The 24,563-nt window shown below is 36.8% G+C and overlaps 1 protein-coding gene across 3 annotated transcripts in view; it reads right to left on the bottom strand.

The window, feature by feature from the left end:
- Positions 1-966: 966 nt before the first annotated feature.
- LOC131038888 (uncharacterized) overlaps positions 967-24,563 on the bottom strand; it is a 31,359-nt gene continuing 7,762 nt past the window's right edge. The window contains exons 4-11 of one of the 3 annotated variants that reach the window (XM_057971449.2): positions 24,223-24,324; positions 23,887-23,973; positions 23,661-23,777; positions 17,568-17,671; positions 2,412-2,551; positions 2,115-2,251; positions 1,687-1,722; positions 967-1,501 (exon numbers count right to left, since the gene is read on the bottom strand). In XM_057971449.2, the coding sequence (XP_057827432.1) occupies positions 1,457-1,501; positions 1,687-1,722; positions 2,115-2,251; positions 2,412-2,551; positions 17,568-17,671; positions 23,661-23,777; positions 23,887-23,973; positions 24,223-24,324 (768 nt within the window). In that variant the 3' untranslated portion in view covers positions 967-1,456. Of the gene's footprint in view, positions 1,723-2,114; positions 2,252-2,411; positions 2,552-17,567; positions 17,672-23,660; positions 23,778-23,886; positions 23,974-24,222; positions 24,325-24,563 lie in introns of all 3 variants that reach the window. The other 2 variants (XM_057971448.2, XM_057971450.2) reach the window with 2 other exon arrangements.

Here is a 24,563-nt window from a genome sequence, read left to right as displayed (position 1 = left end):
ACCAAGATGAGCGAAATCCTTAAAATCTCTCTACAAGATTTGGACATATATACATGGTCCCAACTTTGCACCACATTATACCATATGTGCATGCATATGGCACAAACCTGATATGTGGATAACGTACAAAAAACTAGTAACCATTTCTTGCAAAGGTTCTTATGACGATTCCTATAACTATATAGCAGCGATTTTGAACAATATACTACAAAGCAGGTATTCTCATCTGCCAAAGCCTTTTTTGCCAAACAAATTACAGTTTGTCTGCCCCATTAATCCTTCAATTACAAATCAGAACCTGTTTTGCTATAATAGTCTTATAGTTGGTTTAGAGGATATGGCAAGAGTCTTTTGGGCTTCTGGTGTTTCTATTTCTAATTAGTTTATGTGATGATCAACAAATTTATTTCAAAATTGTGTGCTTTCGATCTCTTTAAATCTAAGATATATCATTTTATATTTCACCAATGTACAAAATATATTTCACTTTACCAACGTATATCTTCTGCAACTTTTCACTCTATTACTAGTTAAATAAAGTTGTATCATTGTTGTGCTCGAAGAAAAGCTTAGAATATGACAACCACCCTTGGTTTTCAACTAAATAGCTTGCATTTCATTCTATAATTGCCCTACACAGTCGGCCATCTAAAAGTATTAACAATTTTGCATAGCCAAACTCACTAATATGCTCTCAAATAAAAAGAAAATATTTCTAAGATCTTTTTTTGTCCAATGTAACACAAAAAAACAGGAATTTTTACTGGTTTGAGATTATCTCCTAAAAGTTTACTTTGTAACTCGTTTTGGTCACGACCAATCAGTGTCTCACTACAACACGCTAAAAAGGCAAAGCAATCTAATGTTAAAAAGATTTGACAACCACATCAATACATTTAACAAACAGAATACCTTATTCATTAACAGCTCCAAAAAATCTTAGATCTACCTACCACACCTCCAACGTTCATAGTCCACCACTGTCCTTGTAATCATAATAAAAATCTATCTATTCTTCAAAAAAATTAGTCATCATCGGTCATTTTATCTGTAATTAGATGCAATTGCATCATAGTCATGAAATGTATTATTATTGTGAACAAATTCAACATTATATTGTTGCTTTATAAGAAGTTGGAGATGGAAAAGATTTTACTAAATTAGACAAATTATCTAAAATGGTCAAATTTTATTTTGTACAATAATTAACTATATAGTTTCTTGTTTAAAACAGATCCGGCTATGTTTGCTCTGATTTCAATCAACTTTGAGATGGATTCCTGAAACAAGCGAGTAGCCTTCTTTCAAATTTTTCTCAGGAATTATCTGGTTCCTGAATTATGATCTCTAACCACATTGCTCTTCAAGCATGTACCTTTAGCTCTGTTTTCCTTTTCCAATTCAAAATAATGCTGTGTACACATTGATGAAGTTGTGGCGAAGTGGCTATTCAGTCTTACTCATCTAGACTATTCCATACGTTTCTTGTTTCATCAGCTACCTTCGGATGAAATTTCAAATTAATAATTAGAATGACCACTTGAAAGGCTTATAATAGAACTGCTTCATACCAGAAACTACTCCATAAACTCAAGTGGCCAGAGGGACTTTCTGGTACTCATTGCGCAGCTGACCACAAGCAGCATTTGCATCCAAACCACGAGTATGACGGATGCTTGTAGTTACCTTATGCCTCTCTAGCGTTTCAGCAAATGCCATCAACTGCATATATTGATAGAGAATGAAAGTTAATACAATGTCAAACCTCTTACCTTACCTTCAAAACCATGCTATGGGAAACAAATTTGCATGTATGACATCATTAAAAGCGATGGTGACAAACTCAATAGCAGATATCCATGGACTTCTACTTTCAGGTTTTACTTAAAAGTTGATCATATGCATGAATATTACGCTTCACCTTGTGACCAATGGAACATGCTTTGGCCTATCCTTCAACTGATTATGAAGGATAAAGTCAAGCTCCCATTGCTTGAAATGAGATGAGACATATGAACTCACACCATAAGTCCAATACGTGTAGGTTCTACATCTAGTTTTTTAAGCATTTTAGACTTAAATTTGATTTTTCCTGTGCTAGAGAAAGAGCTTACCACTTTCTTATATGGACGCTGAAAGTCAGAGCCTGCAATGGGATTGAAGGGAATCAAGTTAACATGATGACCACGACCCCAACGGTGAAGCATATCTGCAAGCTCTGATGCATGTTCCGGGCTGTCATTCACACCAGCTGTACAAGAAATTAATGTCAATAACGGATATGAAAAGATAGCCATTTTCAAAAAATGAAATACACAGCTCATAATCCCTTTGTCTTGGGGGCATTAAATGATGACTAGTCTAATTACAGACTTTCTGTTTTTTTAAAAGGTTGGTTTGTTAGAGAATACCCAAAAGTGTATATTCAAAAGAAACCCTTCGACCAGTTTCTTCAAAGTAATCCCTACAGTCTTTCATTAATGATTCTAGCGGATAAGACTTCGCACTTGGAACAATTGTCTCCCTGAGTTTCTGATTTGGCGCATGCAAACTGCAGAAATTAAAGAAAGAACATTGTTATGAAAGTGATTTTTTTGCAGATACAGATTAGACTATAAACAAATTGTCAAATGCCAAGTACAGGATGTACAAAGGTCAAGAGCCACCCCCAACCCCATATTCTCAACATCGATCTTTTATCAATCAAAACCATGCCAGATTCTTGAAACTCTCAATAGTTGAATTTTTACATTCAACTATTCATATTCCTCTCCCAAATTTTCTTTACTATAGGAAGCCGGAAATATATAAACTCCACATTTGACACATCCCTTCAACAATCTGTCTCCTTTGATTCAAAAAGCTAAGCTCACATGACAGAATGGTTTCCTAGCTTGTTGCTGTCAAGTTCTTGCTAATTATGAGAGTTTACACAGTTTCCCAAATATTGCAATCATGGTGAAAAGCAAAATGAAAAATATAACTGTAAACAAGAACATGCCCCGGGAAAAGCAAAACAACATACATAGATCTTTATCATGATATAGTATTTTTTCAAATGTGGAAGTCTTTCTTGAAATGCACATGGAAGACACTTTGAAAGTCTTCTCAAAACAACTATAAATATCTAATTTATACATTGTAGTGAAATTGTCACTACCTTAATTTCTCCACTTCCAGGTTCTTTAGGAGAATTTTTTTATTTTTGCATAAAGGCTTGCTGCGCCAAAAGCTAAATATTTTGCCCTTACACTATTGTAATATTCACTGTCTTCTCATTTATGTAAGCATTGGGAGATAGTACCTTACAGAGAATAGAGAGTATATAACTTTTAAAAAAAACTACGCCACATAAGCTATAAAGGGGCTATAGCTAAAACGGGAATATTTCATGGGCGACGGGTAAAAGTTTATATAAGAACATTCCTAAGTATTTTGAGGCTTGCATGCCTTTAATTCAGCAAAGGTAGGCATTTGAAAGCAAAATTGTGACATTGATAAGGAGGATGATCTGGATGATTTTGAAGGCCCTTTCAACATCCCAGATTTGTTTGTGTTGTAAATTAAAATAAATAAGCATCTCATTTCTTGCATTGTGAATTTTCCATGCCAATGTAGCTGCTTTAATTTTGTCCAACAAGCTTCTGACCCTTACAGAGTTTTGCTACTTTACATTTTCAGAAGCATTACTAAGAGATTTTGCAGCATTTGTTTTGCCCTTGATCTTCAGTTTTATGTATCGGATTTAACCTTGTTATAGTGTCAAATTTCTTTCCTCTTAACATAAGCAAATTACTGCATCTCTTTTGTTGTTAAATATTTAGATTTCCACCTATTTTGTACACATTGCATTCAGTGTATTTTTTTTCTCCTTTTTCGCCCGCCAAGCATCTTAGATAGAGTTTATGGAAGCCTGCCCGAATGTGGAGGTTGATTGAACATAAGAGAACTGTACACAAGCTTCCCATTTGTATGCAATGATTTTAAGTGCAACTCTAATCAGACAATTTGAAGCATCAACATTTTTATGGCATGCATGGTGGAAACCTTATGCAAGGATCTTCAAGAAACCTAGAAAGATTACTCACTGACAAGAATTTTATATCAAGATCTGGTGAATCTTGGAAACCTGCTCAAAATGACCTATAGATTTATTTAATCACTTGGTAGCTCCACTAGCTACAACAGACCTAGAATCCAAAAAGGAAGAGAACTTGCCTTGTAAATAAAAGTTTACAAGTATTACCTAAAAAATAAGCAGAGTATTTTCTTACTTTCCATGTGCTATGATAAGGTAAAATAAAAAAGAAAATGTAATGGCCACTCCCAGAGCTTAGGTCTTTGTTGCTTGGGATTGTGGAAATCCATTAAATTTATAGCAATAGAAAAATATCCTGCCTTTTACCTACTTGAATAGAGATGGTTCCTCCACTCCTATTCACCACATTAAGAATGTAGCTAATATTTGTCCAATTCATCATGTTACAATCTCTATGTGGCCCTCATATTCTTTTAGCATCTTTATGGGAGAAGCCTCTTGATTGATTCAAATGTTTAGCATCAACTTAGAGAATGAAATAGGTGGTTTGCTATATGATCAAATCAAAGAGAACGGAGATATCCTATTTCTATTGAGGTAGCTCACCACCATCAAGAAAGCCCTTTGAATTTATGTTGGGTTTCAACATAAGTTTCAAAGCCCTTGGAATTTATATTGAGTTTCAACATAAGATTCAAAAAGACATGGGAAGGAATACTCATTGAGATTTCTCTCTTGCTTGGTATGACTTTCTTGCTACATTACCAAATTCGACAAAACCAAGGGCCATACTAAACCCAAATGCATCCATGCCTAGGGCATATATGCAACACTCGAGAAAAACCATGGGTGTGCCAAATGCACGCCCAAGGGAAACCAAGCAAAACAAAGGAACCCCAAGGCTTTTTTTTAATAAATGATTTTGTCAAGAAAAATTACAGAGTAAGAAAATACTCTAAAAAGTGCAAAAATCCCTAGCTTATTTGACCTAGCTATAAAAAATGACTTGTATGTCACATATAAACACAAACACAAAACACTCCTACCTTTCATTCCACAACTCTTTCTTTCACACTGCTCAGGGTTGTTTTCTTGAGTATTGAAAAGGAAATTCATCATTTAATTTTTTTTTAAGTTTCTTGTAATTTCAAATTTATTTCCAAGCTTCCTACGTTGCCTAGGGCTATGTTGCAATTTTTTCCCTGATATTTGTTTATTTTAAAACATGTAGGTATGGCTACTACTTTTAGTTCACTGAACCAAGGGACATATAAAGTTGTAAAATTTGACCAAGCATCGCCTCTTTGGTAACATGTCACAATAATTAAGTGGCTTGGTGGAGATAGGAGTTATCTTTAGCATTATAATGAGTGCCAGAACAAGTATAAGAGCTTGTATAGTCGAGTGAAAGCTCACTTATGTACAATTATGGAATAAGTCATTGGAGTCTATGGTGGGTTGAACAAACATGGATTGTCAAAAAAGAAAGTTATTGCTTATATGAATGAACAAGAAGCAAATAGTGTAACCAAGAGAGCAAGATCAAAATCTCATCCTTTGGCCAGAAAGGATCATGCAAGCAACCTCCAAGGCCATCCTTCACTTCTCTAATGGTGGCTGCAACACATCAATTGATTGTGACACAATCATCACAAGAAGATGATAGCTCCTTTCTTTCCTATTAAAGAACAAATCATGATGCAAGTCCATCACAAAAAGCATTCAAGTTGAAGCAAGGTTTACTGCAAATGAACACATTGCATGTTGTGTTTACATCAATGGGCTTCCTTCAACTTTGTCAGATCCTCATATTGACATGAAATCGTGATGGCAATTAATCAAACACCCGCAAATCATACAAGTCTTGGCTGTGAATAAGTGTGCACCATCTTATCGGCTAAGGGGAAAAAATTCTAGACACATCACTGCAGCAATTAGGGATTCATGGGCCACAATAGAATTCTCATCATCTATGATGGATGGAAAGATTGCAAGAACAAACCCCTAGTGTCATTGCAATGTACCCTAAAGAGGCCATGTTTTTAAGGTAATGCATTATGAGGAGCAAGTAAGGATGCAAACTTCATTGCCAACATCCCCATAGAGTTGATTGAGATGATGGAATCTTTAATATTGTTCAAGTCATAATGAACAACGATAAATCGTGGGGTACTAAGTTTATTGGTGGGGGCAAGATGCGACACATATTTTAGCCACCATATACTATCCACTCACTCAATTTGAAATGTAGAACCTTGGCACACAAATCAAGTGAATTACAGAAATCTACACCAAGGCTAAGGAGATTTAGATGTTTGTGACAAATCATCATATGTTACAAGCCATCTTCAAGTCCTCCAAGTTGGAGTTGTTGAGAGTAAGTTCATGAAATTTCGATATTTTATTTTTTATTTACTTTAAGTTTTCTATAAAACTCTCATGTACATTTATCATTTTTTAATATTTATAATTGTATTTTACTTCTTACTACTTATATCATGTACTTTTTTTTCTGTTGAGACTCAATTTACATCACACAATCATCTTAAGATGTCTTGTGAAGGTGTGAAAGGCATTGAGGGCCATGGTCATCAGCAACCTTTAGGGTGTATGGAGGCAATCTAATACAAAAGAGAGCCCAAAAGATCAAAGTATTCATCCTAGATGTGATTGGTGAGCTCTAGTGGATTATCTTTTGGGTTTCAATGAGCCCATCATGAGTACAATCAGGTTTGTTGATATGGATCAGCCATGTTTAGGTGAGATATATAACCACATTAACTCAATCACAGTTAATAAAACAGACATAATAGCAAACAAAATAAAAGACCTTCAAAAACATTTTTCATACAAGTGAAAAAAATCATAGTTGAAGAATGGAACAAGAAGACCACACCCTTGCATCTCCTAATATTTACTTTGAAACCAAAATAATACAGCACAAAGATACTGTTTGCCCGAGAGGGTGCCAACATGCAGAGACATTGAAGTTAGCAATGTGTACAAAGCAATGTTCACTCAACTCTTCCCATATGAAAATGAGAAGCACACAATTGTGGGTGAGTTTGGCAATTTTTATAGCTTCAACCAATCACAATCTTAGAGATCTTTGAGACAAATACAAGGATGCACATATATGGTGGCATCTCCATGGTCAAAGCTCACTAACTACAATCTCTTGTCGTCAAAGTTCTATCACAAGTATGCATTTTTTATTTTTTAACTCTAACTTTTCTTTGGCACCTTTATATCATACTTTATAAATTTAACTTTGTATTGACTATGTCTCAAATTTCAACAAGCTGTGAGTTGTTCAGCTAACTGAAACTAGAGTACATATTTCTTTATTCACTCAATCCCCGTGCATTCCTACTTGCAACTCCTCTCACATAAGCAACTAAGTACAAGGGGTTATGAAGAATTGGAAAGTAGCCCCTGAGATAGCCAACTTGGATGGTTTTATTGCATGGCTTTCCAAGTCTCTTTAAGGGGTGAGGATGTTGTTATACAACGTTGCATGGTACAACTAGTGGGAGTGGCAGTGGAGATGCTTATGGTTCAAACCATCAACAAAAAAATCATGGACACTCATGGGTCAACAAGGAAAACAAGTGACTCAGACTCACAGGTCAAGTGTGACCTAGTGCACACAATGTTTTTGTGAGTTTTTCAGCCAAAATCCAACGAGTCTCAAACTCAGACTCGTGAGCCTTGATCATAGACTCAACTTATGCAAAAAAAATTGAAAAAACAACAGCAACCCAACCAATGCACAAACCTTAGAAAAAACACATCCAAAACAAAATTTAAGTCACTACCTCAAACCCTGCCCCACACGGGGAAAATAGCAGAAGCCTTCAACCAACCATTCTCTTTTGACATCTCTCTTTTCTTAAGATCTTCTTAACCATGGATGCAATCTCCCCCTTTTCACCACTCTCATTACCTTTGCCCACAAGCAAAAACAGACCCATTTCACAGAAGCCATGTCACAGATAAACAATTGCAAGCCATTTTTGGTGCGAGAAATCAACTGCTGTGGGTTCATCAAAGAGTTGTTAGGTGATCATGAGATTGATGATGGCAGCAGCCAAACTCACTCAAAAACTTGCATTGGGAGGGAATTCATTGCCAAGCTTTCAGTGGTTGTACCAAATGAGGCCACATGGGCCTGGCTCTTGTGTTTGTTTCAACAAGAAATTTACAAAGGATTTCAAATACCCTAGGTTGCCTTTACAGGTCAACAAGGTAACAGGTGTAAGTTTAGGTTGAAATGATGGCAAACATTAATCTATCTTGAAAAGAGATTGTTAAAGTATATCATGAATTGTAGAAGGTATGAACCTCTTGCAAGGACCTGAGTAACTTCATTGAAAAGCTGTTGGTCACACATAAGAACAGGCTTCTCGAGATATCCAGTGCGGTAAGTGTTTATGTGTTTTTTATGCACAATCAAACACAAAATAAAATACCAAGGTATCTTATCCTCTCTTGAACAAAGTCTCTCAAATGCTAAGCTTCGCAATCAAATGAGACAACTCCAAGATTTCTACTGTCAGGTCTTGACTCGTGGATAAGCTCAATGGTTGATGTGATTGCTGGTAATCCAAGGGGACTTATGTTGAATATGTGAATGCTTGAATTGCTGGAACTTAGATTCTAACTACTAGCTTGGAAAATAAAAGAGCAAAAGAAATTGGTTTAAGAAGTCTAAGAATGTAGGAACGATGGACAATCTTTGGTGAAAATCTATTAAGCCTTGCTTTGACATGCAAAGCAACTCCGCAAAGCTTAGTGCGATATTCTAAGGAAGTTAGATGATTTTCAAATCATTATCAAGCATAGACACCATTAATTGAATGCACATCAACAATTGAATAACAATTTAACTTAAGCTCATTCAAGTATTCCAGTTGACCACACAAGGCGAATTTGCAATCAACAAACTGCTAGTGGTATGGATTAGGAGTTTCACCATGAATAATGCACAACGCTCTATCATTCAACTAATCAACATGAAAGCAAATGAGAAGTAGAAACCATGTAGCTTGCTGAAATGACACATTTCACCATATCTTCAATGAAAAGAGTATATCCATTTACAAGCCTTCGCAACAATTTCTTCTTCTCCTAATCTATTCTAACTTCTAACTTCTAATTTACCTGTTCTTCAATTCTTCTAGCATTAACCTGCTATTAACCTCCAATTAACTATTAACCTCTACAAATGAGAAGTTTGAGCCTTATATAGAGAGCTCATTACAATTCAAAGGCTCAAATCGATATGAGATCAATGGTCGAGATTACAAGATGAAACCCTGATTAGGGTTTGTTGGAACATACTCTTCTTAGCCAATGAAATAATTACAATATTTGGACATGTCTTCTCTTGAATATTCGGCCAATAGATAGTGAGGGTAGGTACATTGGAGTTTGTGTCCCATGGGTGAGTCAGGTACATTGCATCTGGACACACTGATGTGGAACTCCTCGATTTGGTGAGTGGTGACTAGGATGACACCTCAGTTCGCTTGTACTTGGTAGATCAACACAAAGTGTTTGAGCAATATCTCTTGATACTCAACATCTCAAGTTTCAGCAGTGATGATGATGAAGGCATGTCCCCAAATTATATCATGTTGTTTAAGCTAAAGTCTTCTATTAAGAAATAAATTCTTATTTATTTAATTAATTCATTTATCCTTTTTTATCCCCTTTCCCTATTTAAATAAATATTTTTATTTATTTAAATTATCTTTTCCTTAAATTAAATAAATGTTTCATTTATTTAATTGGTCTCACTTCCTCTATTAATTAAATAAATTTGTATTTATTTAATTAATTCATTAGCTTTTCCACTCTATGACACATGTCATTTAACTCTTAATTTTCTTCTACCTACTCCCTTCATTATTTTATTATTTATCTTACCTACCCTCTTATTATTTTATCATTTTCTATACCTACCCTTTAATCATAGCCAACCATTTATTTTTTCACCTCTTAATCCTATCCCTCCATTTTCTAAGGTCTTCTAAATAAGAGGATTCTTTCATCTTTATCAATCCTAATGAGCAATTTAACAATCTAGCAATCTAGCATTGGAGCATACATTTTGCATTCTAGCATTCTTATTTTGCATCCATCATTTTTCAAATCTTCATTCACCATAGCTTCTTGTGTGTGTGCTTCTGAGAGCATCATTTTTTAACACAAGATCTTGGCTGATAGAAGTGCAATGGAGTAGTTTTTTATAGCATGCATGTGTGTTTTTAATTTAAATTTTGGTTTGCATTGCGTGCGTTTTGCAAGTACTCTATTGAGAATATCGGGTTAAATCTGGATCTTAATTCCATAAGATCTCAGACATTTTCCCCCATTTACACTTCTAACTTTGATTAATTCTTCTAGAACTATTCTCTTCCTTGATCATGTTTGATGTAGACTATGTGATGCCCTTGGTTGATCTTGTCTTGCTCATGATCTTATCTTGGTGAATGATACACCTGGTTGAAGTTAACTGCTCAATGTACTAACTTTGATTCTTGGATTCCTAAAGGGAATTCAAGATTGTGAAAAAATTTCTCCCTTGAGTGCCTTCATTCTCATGTTGTATTTACTATGTCTCTCATGTTGCTGATATTGATGTTGACCTCTTGTCCCACTTGTCTTTAATTTGAACATGCTGGCATTGATGCGTGAGTCTTCATCTCCTTCAAGTGATGGAGTTCCTTCTTCCTTGCTTCTATAACCTGAAAAACACACAAACCTTGATCAAGCACAATATCAATCTTAAAATCTGAAATGGATTTCTTTTGTTCAGTTTTTTTATTTTCATCTCCAAGGTCTGATTTTATCATACTTTCAGTCTAAGACTCCACTTTTAAGTAAGATTTAATCATTCTCAGATCTGATTTCTGAGTTTTATCCTGATTTCTGTCTAAACATGTGCAAGTTCGGGCATTTGAATGAGCAAAGGAAGGAAGTTTGCTCCTCCAAGGGGGCAAAGGAAGTGTGCCCGCTCCTATAAGGGGACAATGGAAGTGTGGCCACTCCCATGGGAGCAATGGAAGTAAGGCTGTGTTGTGACGTATTCATCATAAACCCTATTTCTTGCCTTGGATAGACTTGCAACCTTGATTCCTAGCTTGGAAAATGACCTAAGTTTGCCCTGTGAGATGGTTTGAAGCTTGAAAAATGAGCAATTTAGCTAGGAATGAGATTTTCACTCCTGACCTTTCCAAAGGGTCCAGTGCGAAAATCTTCTTAAAGCTCATTTCTCCCTAACTTTGGCTAAATTTTGATGTGCAGGGTATCTTGGAAGGAAGGTTGGACATTCTTGTCACCTTTGAAGATTTGAAAGCATGAGAAAATGAAGAATTTTGGACAAGGAGGGAAATTTCGCTCCTGACCCTTCCAAAGGGTCCAGAGCGAAATTCCCAAAAGCTCTTATCTTGCATTAAAGAAGGTCAAGTTTTTTTGACATGGATGGAAGAAGAATGACTTGCTTTTGCCTCTTGAGGTTGTTTTGAACTGAAAAAATGAAGGATTCTGGCCAGGAAAGAAAATTTCGCCCCTGACCCTTCCAAAGGGTCCAGAGCAAAATTCCTTGTAAACCTATTTTTAGCCTTTCTTGGACATGAAACTTTATTCCTAGCATAATGAAACATGAAATCCTACCTTGCAAAGAAGTTTCAGGTTGAAAAAATGAAGATTTTTTGGTCAAGATTGAGAATTTCGCTCCTGACCCTTCCAAAGGGTCCAGAGCGAATTTTCTCAAAACTTCATTTGCTATCAAAGTTTTGCTAAGTCAAGTGTGGGATAAGGTAAAATCAAGAAGGAATCGCCCCTGGGAGTGACTTGAAGTTGCAAGAAATCAGGAAAGATGAAGGAATTGAGCCTAGAAGAGAATTTCGCTCCTAACCCTTCCAAAGGGTCCAGAGCGAAAATCCTCAAAGTCATCTTTTCTTCCAAAATTTTGGACAAGACCAAGCTAGGACAAAGGTGTGAGAAGGCATTTGGATTGCCTTAGAGTGGATTTTGGTTGCCAAGAATGCAAATTTTGAAGCCTAATGAAAATTTCGCTCCTAACCCTTCCAAAGGGTCCAGAGCGAAATTTCTAAAATTCCCCTTTTTCCCTGCCAATTCAAGACAAGATTTTGGTTTTTATACCATGGGAAGGAGAAAGACAAGATGTTCTATGCCTTGGAAGTGATTTGAAGTTGGAAGGATGGCAAGATAGCCCTAAAACAAGATTTTCGCTCCTGACCCTTCCAAAGGGTCCAGAGCAAAAATCCTAAAACCTAGGGAAGGAGAAAGACAAGATGTTCTATGCCTTGGAAGTGATTTGAAGTTGGAAGGATGGCAAGATAGCCCTAAAACAAGATTTTCGCTCCTGACCCTTCCAAAGGGTCCAGAGCAAAAATCCTAAAACCTACCCATTCCTTTCAAATTTATGCTAAGACAAGGCTTGATTAAGGTAAGAAATGCCCTTGAGACTACCTTTGACTTGATGTTGGTTTCCAAAAGTGATGATTTTAGGCCAAAGGAGGATTTTCGCTCCTGACCCTTCCAAAGGGTCCAGGGCGAAAATCCTAAAATCTCCTATTCTGCCTTGCAAAACGAAATCAAACTTGGATTGGGTGAAAGAAGAAAGATATTTCCTAGCTTTGTGAGGTGGATTGAAGTTGGAACGATCAAAAATGAGCTACAAGAGGAGAAAATCACTCCTGACCCTTCCAAAGGGTCCAGAGCGAAAAGCCCTAAAAACACTTTTTCCTTCAAGATTTGAGTAAAACCAGGCCTGGACTACAGTGAAAGAAGCTATTTAGAATGCCTTGGAGAGATTTGGACCTTCAAAAAATGTGAATTTTGAGCTCAAGAGAGAATTTCGCTCCTAACCCTGCCAAAGGGTCCAGAGTGAAATTCTGGATAGGTCCTGTCCCTGGCCAGGTTGTTGAGCGAAATTCCCAAAATGCAGTGTTTCCTTCAAAATATTGTTGAGCCTAGTCAGTGGTTGAGATGAATGGATCCTGGAGATTGCCTTGGAGAAGGTCAATGATCAAGCAAAGGTGAATTTTGACCTAAAAAGAGAAAATCGTTCCTGACCCTTCCAAAGGGTCCAGGGCGAAATTCTTGAAAACACCTGTTATTCACCTTGTTTAGGCTAAGTTGAAGGCAAATTGCAAAATTGTGATGGCAAAACTAGGTTGTGAAGATTTTAATTCATGAAGCAAACAAGCCTAGATGAGAGGTTCAAATAAGCCTTGAAATAATTTAAGCCCCCATCACTTTGAATATTTTAATGCCCAAGGAAAATGAAGATTCATCAAGCCTTAATCAAGCTTTAACATTCCCTAAATTAGCCTATAGTCTTTCACTAAATTTGCCTATTACAATACATTTGGAAGACTAAAACAAGTTCGCATAAATTAAGGCATTTATAACTTAATTAATTAATTTCTAAGCTTTGAAATACATGAAAAATCCACCTTTAAGCTTTGGAATTAATTAAAAAAATAAAAAATAAAAAATTATGCTTGAGCGCTCAATATTTCATTATTTTGCCTTTACAAGCAAGTCGGCCATCCTTTAAGAGGGGTTTTATTTTATTTTATTCCCTATTTGCCAAGTCGGCCTTGAGGGAAATCAAGGTGAGCGCCCTATATAAGGGAGGTGTATTTTAACAAATTCAAATCATTCTTTCATTATCTCTCATGCGAACTTGAAGAGCAGATTTGGAGGTGCGATAATTTCCAAATTTTGGGAGGTGTTTGAAGGCGAATTTCCAGATTTTGAGAAGCTAGTTGAAGGCGAAATTCTTTTTGAAGGCTGATTGAAGCTTAATTCATCCAAAGGAGGACCTGAAATTCAGATCAAACGTCCTTGTCCAGCAAATTCTCATCTCCCTTCATTCATTTTTCAAGGTTGATAGCTAAAAATTCAAGGAAGAGGTATGAAGAATCAGATTCTTGAAATTTTTATTCAAAACTTAGTTGGATTTTCCATAGTAATCCTTTGGAAAATGTAAGTCTTGTACAATCTGATTTTAATTTAATTTGAAAATTCATAATTCTTAGATTTATCATCATTTTCAAATTAATATTTAGTTATTTCCTTGAAAGGTCTTGAATCATATACCTTAAGATATTATGCTCAAACCCTAACTTTAAGCTTTTGTGTAGGTATCAAATAACGACCTTCTCCAGTCCGGCATCAACAAGGACGACCTTCTCCGGTCCAACATCATCAAGGACAGCCTTCTCCGGTCCAGCATCATCAGGGACGACCTCTTCTAGTCCAGCATTCGAAGGAAAGGTACACCATCCATCCTGCACATCGAAGACAAAGTTAAAGCAAGGGTTCGTTGAAGAAGCAGACAGTTTCAAAAGAGTTAATTAAAGCTAGCTTCTCAGCAACATCAAATTGAATATCTACCAAGTTACAAGTGTCAAACAAGGTGGCATCCTAGTCATCACTCCTCCAGTCGGACTGGTCCACTTCAGCATGTCTAGATTCAATGTACCTGATTCATCAAGAGATGGCACTAACTTCGATATACCTACCCCGGCTATCCATTGGTCGAATATTCCAGAGAAGACATGTGTCCAAATAATGCAATTATTTCATTGGTCAGAATTAAGTTTATTGTAACAAACCCTAATTAGGGTTTTCATTGTAATATCTCAGCCATTGATCTCAAGTTGATCAGAGCCATTAAATTGTATTGAGGGCACTATATAAGCCCTGGCTCTTCATTTGTAAAGGCTAATAGTTAGTCAATAGTTGATAGTAGGTGAATAGTTAGCTAATAGTGAATAGTCAGTTGATAGAATAGCAATTAGAGTAGAATAGCAAGAGAAGGCAAAGATTGTTGCCAAGATGTTGTTGTAAAAGACTTGTAAAACTTCATTGAAGAAATGGTGAAATCTATGGGTCGATTCAACAATTTGCATGGTCTTTATACTTCTCAGATTTGATTTCATGTTATTAGATGAGTGGAAGAAATATGTTTGATTGATGGTGAAATTTGTATATCCATACTACTAGCAGTTTGTTGATTGCAGACTTGCCTTGTGTAGTCCACTGGAATCATTCAGCTTGAGCTTAACTTCAATTGTCGCTTCTTCATTGGCATGCATCAGCCTGATGGTGTCTATGCCTGTAGCAATGGTCTGAACATCATAAAGCTTTCCTCCGAAGATCGCACTAACCTTGTGGAGATGGTCCTGGGATGTCAAAACAAGACTTAGTTAGAATTTCATCAAAGATCATTCATTGCTCCTACATTCTTAGTGTCAGAATTAGATCCTTTCCTCACCCTCGTCCTTTTTTCCTTTTTTCAAAAAATTCTAAGCTAGTGAAATCCTGTGTTCCAGCAATATTCAAAGCAAATCAGACGTTTAGTCATCAAGTGTAAGTCCCCTTGTTATTCCAGCAAAATCACATCATACCACAAAGAGCTTATCCACGAGTAGAGAACCTACATACAAGAACCTTGGAGTTGCCTCGATTGATCCTTCGGCGAGATCTTCAGCAGTCGGGAAACTTTGCTCAAGAGAGGATAAGGTACCTTTAGGTATTTTATTCTGTGTTTGCATGTGCATGAAAAACACATCAATAGGCTGCTCCATTGAGGGAGCAAAGGAAGTAAGTTCGCTCCTATGAGGGAGCAAAGGAAATTCGCTCCTCTCAAGGGGCAATGGAAATGAGTTGAAATCGCCATCTCCAGCAGCATTCCATCAACTTCTCCATCAGTTTCTCCATCAATTCAATCTCTTCTCTTGCTCATGCCATGTCAATGGGCAAAGGCAAGGTTGTGTACAAGGTGAAGCATAAGAAATGCTTAAGGTTTTATGTTCTCCATGTGTCTAAGTTGATTAAATCACCTTCAAACGGACTCTTGCATCTATATTAGACATCTTGGATGATAAGAAAATGTCTACTAGGTTGGTTAAAAGATCAAAATCATTGCTTAACAAGGGCACTTTATTGCAATTCATGATGAGCAAAGACATTTTCGGATCTCTTAGAAGGCAAAGGAAGACATTTCGGGCTTCTAAAGTAGCAAAGGAAGGAAGTTCGCTCCTCTCAAGTAGCAAAGGAAGTTCGCCAATACTTAGCCAAATTTTGCATATGCGACTTACTTCTCCATAAAGAGCAATCAGACCAGAGGATGGCAAAGGAAATCTCTCTATACTTGGTGAAATTTCATCCAAGGGATTCACTTTTCAAACTTCCTCACTTATCTTGTTCAAATTGACCTTACTTGACACCTTCCATTCAGTCTTTCGCCACTATAGGCTTTGATCAATCGGGTTGATGACCACACATTAACCTTATTCACTCAAATGCAAGAGAAGGAATGTTACAAGACATCAAATGCTCATCCTTGATCAAAAGGTTTTTTATGTTGATCGGAGCTTCTATGAGGTCAAAGGAAGTGATTGTCAATGCCTTGGAAGAGCAAAGGAAGTCAATGTCAATGCCTTGAAAGAAAAAAGGAAGTTTCCTATACTTAGTCAAATTTCACCCAAGACACCTTATCTCACATCTCACAAGCCAATGATAATGATCATCACATAATCATTCATTTCCTAGGCTTTGACAACTGACTAACTTCACTTAATCAATAGAGAGAGACTTGATTTGATTTCCCCCTGGACACCTGAGAAACTACACCTCCTCAATGCAAAGGCTAATAGCAAAAGACTCTACCACTATCCTAAAAAGCAGAAAAACAGTGGGGGGTCCCCATTTGCAATGGGGCAATGTGTGAATACATCACAACAGTAAGCATACCCAAGCATACCCAAGGAAAAGAAATCCAAGCAAGTTGTGACAGGAAATGTTCAACAGTGTAAGGTTTTGTGCTCTGCACAAGATTGAGCTGGCCTTCTGGACAGAGTGGGGCAACAGGGAATAATGGAGGTGAACCTGAACAGTGTGGATGGATGGAATGATTTAGCCTCTGCTGGTGTCAGCAGAGGCTAATTGGTGGAGTATATATAACAAGATGTAAATTAAGGATGAATATGGTCTGTTTTTTTGTAGGAACCACTGTTAATTTGGTAATTGGTCATTTTGTATATAATGTATTAGGGTATTGATATGTTTGAAATCTAGTCATATTTTTTGTTAATTCAGTTGTTAAATACCGATAGATATATTATAGATATGAACTATGAAGTGATATGCAGTATAACCAAACTTATAAGCATACAGCTTATATTTTGTAACAAACATATTTTCGAGTGAGGACCCCAATAGATCCCTCTCTACTTCAAAAAAATAATTACATCAATTTCTCTTTATCCATTTGATTTGTCTCAAATTAATGTTATATGAAAGATTTGGAAGGTAAAAATCTCCAACATTTATTAGTGGCATAATGTTTTTTCACTTGGATGGAAAAACCAATTTGAAGATATGCCTGAAACAAAATAGCAGCAAAAGTAAATGCAACTAATTCCGATGAGCACAAGAAGAAAACAAAGGTACAATTAATTAGGCTTCAAAACTAGGATACCTGATTGCCAATGTTGATTGAAGCTTGTAAGTTGCTAATTTCTTTATTGTGTTTGGAACACCCACAGTAGAAATTGTAATCATCCGTTGACCTATTTTCACATCCTACAAGTCAAGAAAATAAAGGTTGTATGAAATCCTACCTACATGAGGTGTAACTAAAATTGGTAGCATTGAAACCAACTACAAATCATACAAATTATCACACAACATCATCAATTATATAGCAGCCATGTTGAGGAAAAATAGAGAAATGGAAAGAATGAAAACATCAATAAGCTATGTGCAGCAAAGAAAATAGTAGGAATATATTCCCAAACACGAGATATGTATTTCAAGTCTTATTAAACAAATGCTCTGCTATCACTGCCAGAGAAAACCTAAGATGGTATGATATCATGCAAATAAAAGGTGGATATAATAGAAGCGGCACAAATGAAACAAAGACTCGTCACTTTTAACAGGATGAAATGTGATCCAAACACAAAATGACACTTTGCCCTCAGCATGAGCTCAGTAATCATGGAAACTCAACCACAATATGGGTAACCAAGCTGCAAATGAAAGATTGAAAAAGTAATGACAAATTTTGAACACAAAATTATCAAAACATGAAGAGAGCATTCTAAAGCTATTATTATTTTCTCTATGTGGATATATTTCTAATCCTGTGAATTGCCCAAGCTGTGCTTGTGGCACTCTTGTCATCTTTATATTTGATAAGCAGAGTGCTTCACATTCCTATTGTGAATCTTTGCTTATCACCTTTCATCCAGCAATGCTATATCATTCGTCACATGATCTTTGTCACATTACACTCCGTATTAGATCATAAGTATTTGTATGATATATCAACTCCATTGAGATTTATAGAGAAACCCAACAAATGTATTTGATATATAAGGAAACCAAATCATGTTACTGCCCCAGCTTCTAGCATTAACAAGCTGAAGACCTCAATGGACCCTCATTTGATATGTCATTTGTTTGGGGTCATAAATTAAATTTGCTTGAGGAACAATTTTCTCTAGCTGAGTCGAACATTAGAACACAATGGTCTGGACTCTCAACAGATACCCACTTAATTAAGAGGCACTTTTCCAAAGGAATATCCTACAAATGAATCTTAAAAACGTTAGCACTCTACAATTGAAACTGAAGTTTCCTCACTAAGGGCTGCTAATGAAATACCCAAATAAGTATAGGCTGAATTAATCTCAACCAGCCCAATATATAAAAACCTTAGGTGAGAATGCTAAAAGAAATGCATTGCCCAAGCCTAGAATAGGCATCGAATCGAAGTGTAGAATACAAACAGTCAACTATGCATATGGCACCCCAAAGAAACTAATCCAATTCCTCAATGTAGATCCCAAAAGAACATGGAGAGAAAAGGGTATATCAGACAGTGGACACACTCTCCAACAAGCTGGGGACATTGTTTACTCTTTAATAAGCAACCATTATAGGGTAGTGTTGATGTGTGTTTTGGGCATGATCGAACACAGAATATAATACCAAGGTATCTTATCCTCTCTTGAACAAAATCTCTCAGATGCTATGCTTCATGATCAAATGAGACAACTCCAAGGTTTAACTATCAGGTCTTGACTCGTGGATAAGCTCAATGGTCGATGTGATAATGCTGGAATCACAAGGGAACTTACATTGAATGCTTTGAACGTTGTTGGAACTTGATCAACTGATATTGCAATCTTGTGATGCTTTCTCTCCTAAACAAACCTGAATTGGAAAAAGGACAAAAGGGAAAGGGTTTAGGAAGACTAATCTACTCCTAGGAATGTGAGGGACAGTGAATGATTGGGCAAAACTCAACTAAGCTCTGCTTCGCCATCAACGAACAACTCCACAAAGTTAGTGCAATCTTCTATGGTAAATTTATAGATGTTCAAATTGCTACCATCAACATCAATACCATCAAGGCAATGCATACCAATGGACAAGCAATAATTGAAGTTAAGTTCAATTCCAATTCCAGTTGACCACACAAGGCAAACTTACAATCAGCAAGAACTGAGTGGTATGGATAAACGAATTTCACCATTAATCATTCACAATTCCTTTCGTTCATCTAATCAAACATGAAAGCAAATGAGAATTGGAAACCATGCAACTTGTTGAACAACACATTTCACCATATCTTCAATGAAAAGAGTATATTCATTTACAAACCTTAGCAACAATTTCTTCTTCTCCTACTCTACTCTACTCTACTCTAACTTCTAATGAATCTAACTACTATCTTCTACTCTTCGACTACTAACTATTAACCTTTTCAAATGAGAGCACTAAGCCTTAAATAGAGGTCTCATTACAATGAATGGCTCAGATTGTTTCAAGATCAATGGCCAAGATCAAAAGATAGAAACCCTAATTAGGGTTTGTTACAACCACCATTATATTGGCCAATGAGAGATGAGGGTAGGTGAGAAATAATATTTGATGTAGTGCCACATGTCACTTGTTCCATCCTTGAATGAATGTTGACTTGGTACCCCTTGATTGAACGAATGGTGACTGGGAAGCCACCTCAGCTTGCCTTGTAGACTTAATCAATTTGCCTTGAACATTCTTCATGATGTTTGGAATTCCTAATGATACTTTGCATTCCATCCTTATGTTAGGGAATTCTCCATGAACTGTTTCCTCCTTAATGTTCTCGGACTTTGAGATTCCTTTTGATGTAGTTCCTAATTTCTTGATGTGGAAACCCTTTCTAAGTTGTATCTTCATTCCTTTGAATATGTTGATCTTCCCATCCACATTTGTGATGTTGTCCTTACAATATGCATGTAGAGTCATCTTGGAGCCGATCCTTCAACATTTGCTGCTTTGAAGTGTTGAGCCCTTGGTACCCCTACAAGCAACATCCTCCTTCACCTCAAGCCTTGATCATCATGCTTCCCTTCCTTGCAGCAGACCTGCGAAACAAACAAACATTGAATCAAACACCTATGGGATAAACTTTGTTTCAACCTTGGTGGAAAATCGATCATCAATTCCTAAAATATCTGCATTATCTTTGTCCATTCCTTCACTTGGTGGAAATTTGATGCCTATAGGGGGACTACTTCGTTATTGATCTTCATTTGAATTGATTTGTCCCTTCCTTGGTAGTTCTGCCCTCAAGTGGAAATCTGAACCCCATCGGGACTCATTGTCTTTGAAAATTTTGTTTGATTTGATCACCATTTGATGGAGTGGAAATTCAAATCCCATCAGGACACTCCAATGTTCCTCATTTTGTCCTCCCAAATTATTTTCCAGAAATAATTAAGGTTCTGAATTCAAATAGCTTTCAGACCTGTACGCTGATGAAAATCAGAAATTCAACATTAGGAAACACAAATTCTGGAAAATACAAGAGATTTGATCAAAATCTGAAAAATTTGTCCTCAGAAAACCTGATTTTCAGACCTAGGATAAGTCTGATTTTGATGCTTAAGTCTGAAAATGCACCCTTAAACTCAGAAAATGGATGATATTTCACTGTCTCAGGTCTGATTGCTGAGTTTAAAGGTCTGAAACATCTCTGAAAATCGTGTTCTATCAGCTGGAAATCATCTCCTTCATGGCACAATTCATGTAGCTAATGCGACTTGCATCCACTTGGCTGGAAATGATGTATTTTCAGTCTGAGATTATGGCTGTTAATGGTGTTCTCAGGTCTGATTTTCTGAGTTTGATGTCTAAATACACCTCTGCAACTGCAACTTTAATGGCTGGGATCACTTAACAATCATGGCGCCTCATATACTTGGTGTGATTTTGCCCCAATCAGTTGGAAATGGACACGCCTAGGCATAAACAATGGCTGGGAGCAATAACTAGATCAGCGAACAATGGTCGGGAACAATACAATAAAAATCAATGGTGGCTGGGAATGTTGTCTCAGCTGGGAAAAAATGCCTTCAATCAGCAATGGCGCCACAAAGGGCTTTGGACAAAATCGCCCTTCTTCCAGCTGTAGTGAACCTCCCCTTGTCTTCTTCCAGCTCTCTAGCTGTCAAATCAGTCACAATATAATATAATATAGGCACTGGAGCGAGTCCTTTATTCATGTTCTTACCTTGTAAAGTCACCACACAGCCAATGTGGGTTAAAAGTTTGCTTTACAAGAAGTGGAAAATCAACTTGCATTGGGATTCAACACTTAGCATTAATTTCACCTTGTTTTGATCATTAAATATATGTGGTAAGGGAAAATCGATGCTAATTGGGACACATTAACTTTAAAAATCTCACTTGAATTCAATCTTCAGCCACTTGGGGAAATTCGAACCTCATTGGGACAAATAATTTTCATTTAAATTCACCCAATTTGCTTGCTGAGACATGGACTAGCTAGGACTTGAACCTAGGACCTTCCATAACGCTGTTGGAGTGCTCTACCACTGAGCTACTGGCCCCTCTTGGACCAGTCCATCGTCAGTCTGGGTGTGGCTTATTTCCAACACCAACACCCCCCCTTAAGCCACACCTCTCGTGTGTTTGGGGCTCCTAGCCTGGACCTGGCTCTGATACCATGTTGAGACATGGACTAGCTAGGACTCGAACCTAGGATCTTCCATAACGCTGTTGGAGTGCTCTACCACTGAGCTACTGGCCCCTCTTGGAACAATCCATTGTCGGTCTGGGTGTGGCTTATTTCCATAACGCTGTTGGAGTGCTCTACCACTGAGCTACTGGCCCCTCTTGGACCAATCCATTGTCGGTCTGGGTGTGGCTTATTTCCAACACCAACATTGCTCATTATAACTTTGAGGGGAAAATCAACCCTCATCTAGACAAATTAATTCCATCACTTAATTCATTTGCATCCCCAAATTCACTCCAAGGGAAAATTGATGGCCATTTGGAGTCTGGACAAATAAATTTGATTATTTCATGTAAAAATACCCCCTGGTGGAAATTCGTCCTTCGTCGAGACTCAAAATCCCATTAAAACTTGTCAAATTCCATCAAAATATCCTCCAGGGGAAAATCGAAATCCATCTAGACATGAAAATCTTGTCATTTTCCAACATTTTATCCCCAGTGGAGAATTGACCTCCATCGAGACACATAAACTTGTTCAAGTCCTTGCATGCTTATTCATTCTTACCTCATGTTGTTCCAGTCCACAATGAATGTGGGATAAATATTATAAAATAGCAGCCTGGTGGAAAAACATGGGTCATCGGGACACTTCATTCGCCTTGAGTGGAAAAACGATCTCCATCGGAACAACCTTAGTGAAGAATCCAGATGCATCGGGATTTTCCCAAAAAAACACTTGAAACTTAGTGGAAAAATGCCTCCCATCGGGACAGAGTCCATTTATACCTTAATTACATGGGGGGAAAAGTTCTCCATTGGAATAATGATGATTTTCACATTGTAAAAGCCCAAACTTATCAAATTTTATCATTTCACTCAGTGGAAGTTCTATTTCCATCAAGATTTTCAACATTTTAACTGGATTTGAGTGGGGGAAAATAGGGGTCCATTGGGATTTTGTGCATTTTTGACTTGTTTTACCTCCTAGGAGAAAAAATGACTCCTATAGGGACCTTTAGCACCTACGCACAGAAATCACACCAATTTGCAACATTTTTATCATTTTACGCTCTCATTTCAAGGCAAAATTGAAATTCAACGCTTAGCCAGAAAACTCTACGACAACTTGAGACTTAAGATCACTTTAACATTTTAACATCTTTTGCATTTTGACATGACACCCTTTCGTAAGCAAAGACTGAAACTAGGAAACTAGGAAACTAGGCAAAATATCTACTCTAAAAAGCGAAAAGTGGGGGTCCCCATTTGCAATGGGGCGATGTGTGAAAACATCACAACAGGTAGTTAATTTGCTAAGCAAAATTCCTGCCACAAAAGCATAAATTGGGTAGAGGATAATAGTGACAATGTGTTCCCTTGATAATACAATAGATATTGAGATATTTTAGTCATACAGCCACCAACATTTATGCATAGTTGCTATTTTGAGATTTGTAGAAAAACATTGCCTCTCCAAACAACCAAAAAACATTTCAATTTAAGAAACAATACAAGACATCAAGTTCAAAATAACCTTATTCAGTACACGATGTGCTTCCAATACAGCCTTCAAATTCAACATCGGCTCACCCATTCCCATAAACACGACATTTGACACTCTGTGCTTGAAAAGTTCCTCTATGACCAAAACCTGGAGATATCATGGCACTCGTGTTGCCAAAAACAGCAAAGAGAGACACTTTAAGTAACTTAATAAACAGAAAAACCATACAGTCAATAATATTAAGCTGTAAATCTACCTGTTCAATAATCTCATGTGGCTTGAGATTCCGAGAATATCCCCCCTTTCCAGTTGCACAAAATGTACAACGCAGAGGGCAGCCCACCTATGAGAAGTGAGAAATTCAAAAACCCTTGAGCACAAGTTTAAATATTATTTTTAACAATAATAATTTAATGAAAACTGTAAGGTTTAACATCAGAACAGTCCGACTTCTTTCTATTTATCCATTTCTTTATGTCCTAACAATGGCAGCGATCCATGAATAATTTTAATGATTGCTTGAATCAATCTTTAGCCAAAAATGAATATTTTCTCTAGCAATATCTAGAATTGATTTGTAAAAACATTTTACTTGTGAGGAGACACATGCTGTGAGACGGGTAGAGCCCCCTTCCTCAATAACAGGTATTCCAACTGTTTCAATGAGTCTGCTGTCTTCCAGCCTTAACAAGACCTACAAACATGATCAGAATTAAAAGCATAACTGCAAATTGTCCCCTGTATATTTATCACCAGTGTGTGTATTCCGAAAAACAATATGACACCAGCAATGGAAAACAACAAATGAAACATTGATAAAGAACTTTCCAAGTTCTGTAAATGATAACTTTAATCGCAAGCTGTACCACTGCAATGTCATCCTTATTGAGTTTCTGACCATCCATAATCACCTATCAGTGTTTCTAGCAGATC

Source organism: Cryptomeria japonica, chromosome 1 (genome assembly GCF_030272615.1).
Source record: "Cryptomeria japonica chromosome 1, Sugi_1.0, whole genome shotgun sequence".
NCBI classification, from domain to species: domain Eukaryota; kingdom Viridiplantae; phylum Streptophyta; class Pinopsida; order Cupressales; family Cupressaceae; genus Cryptomeria; species Cryptomeria japonica.
Note: the sequence above shows the minus strand (reverse complement) of the source record. Positions and strands in the feature narration are given on the sequence as shown.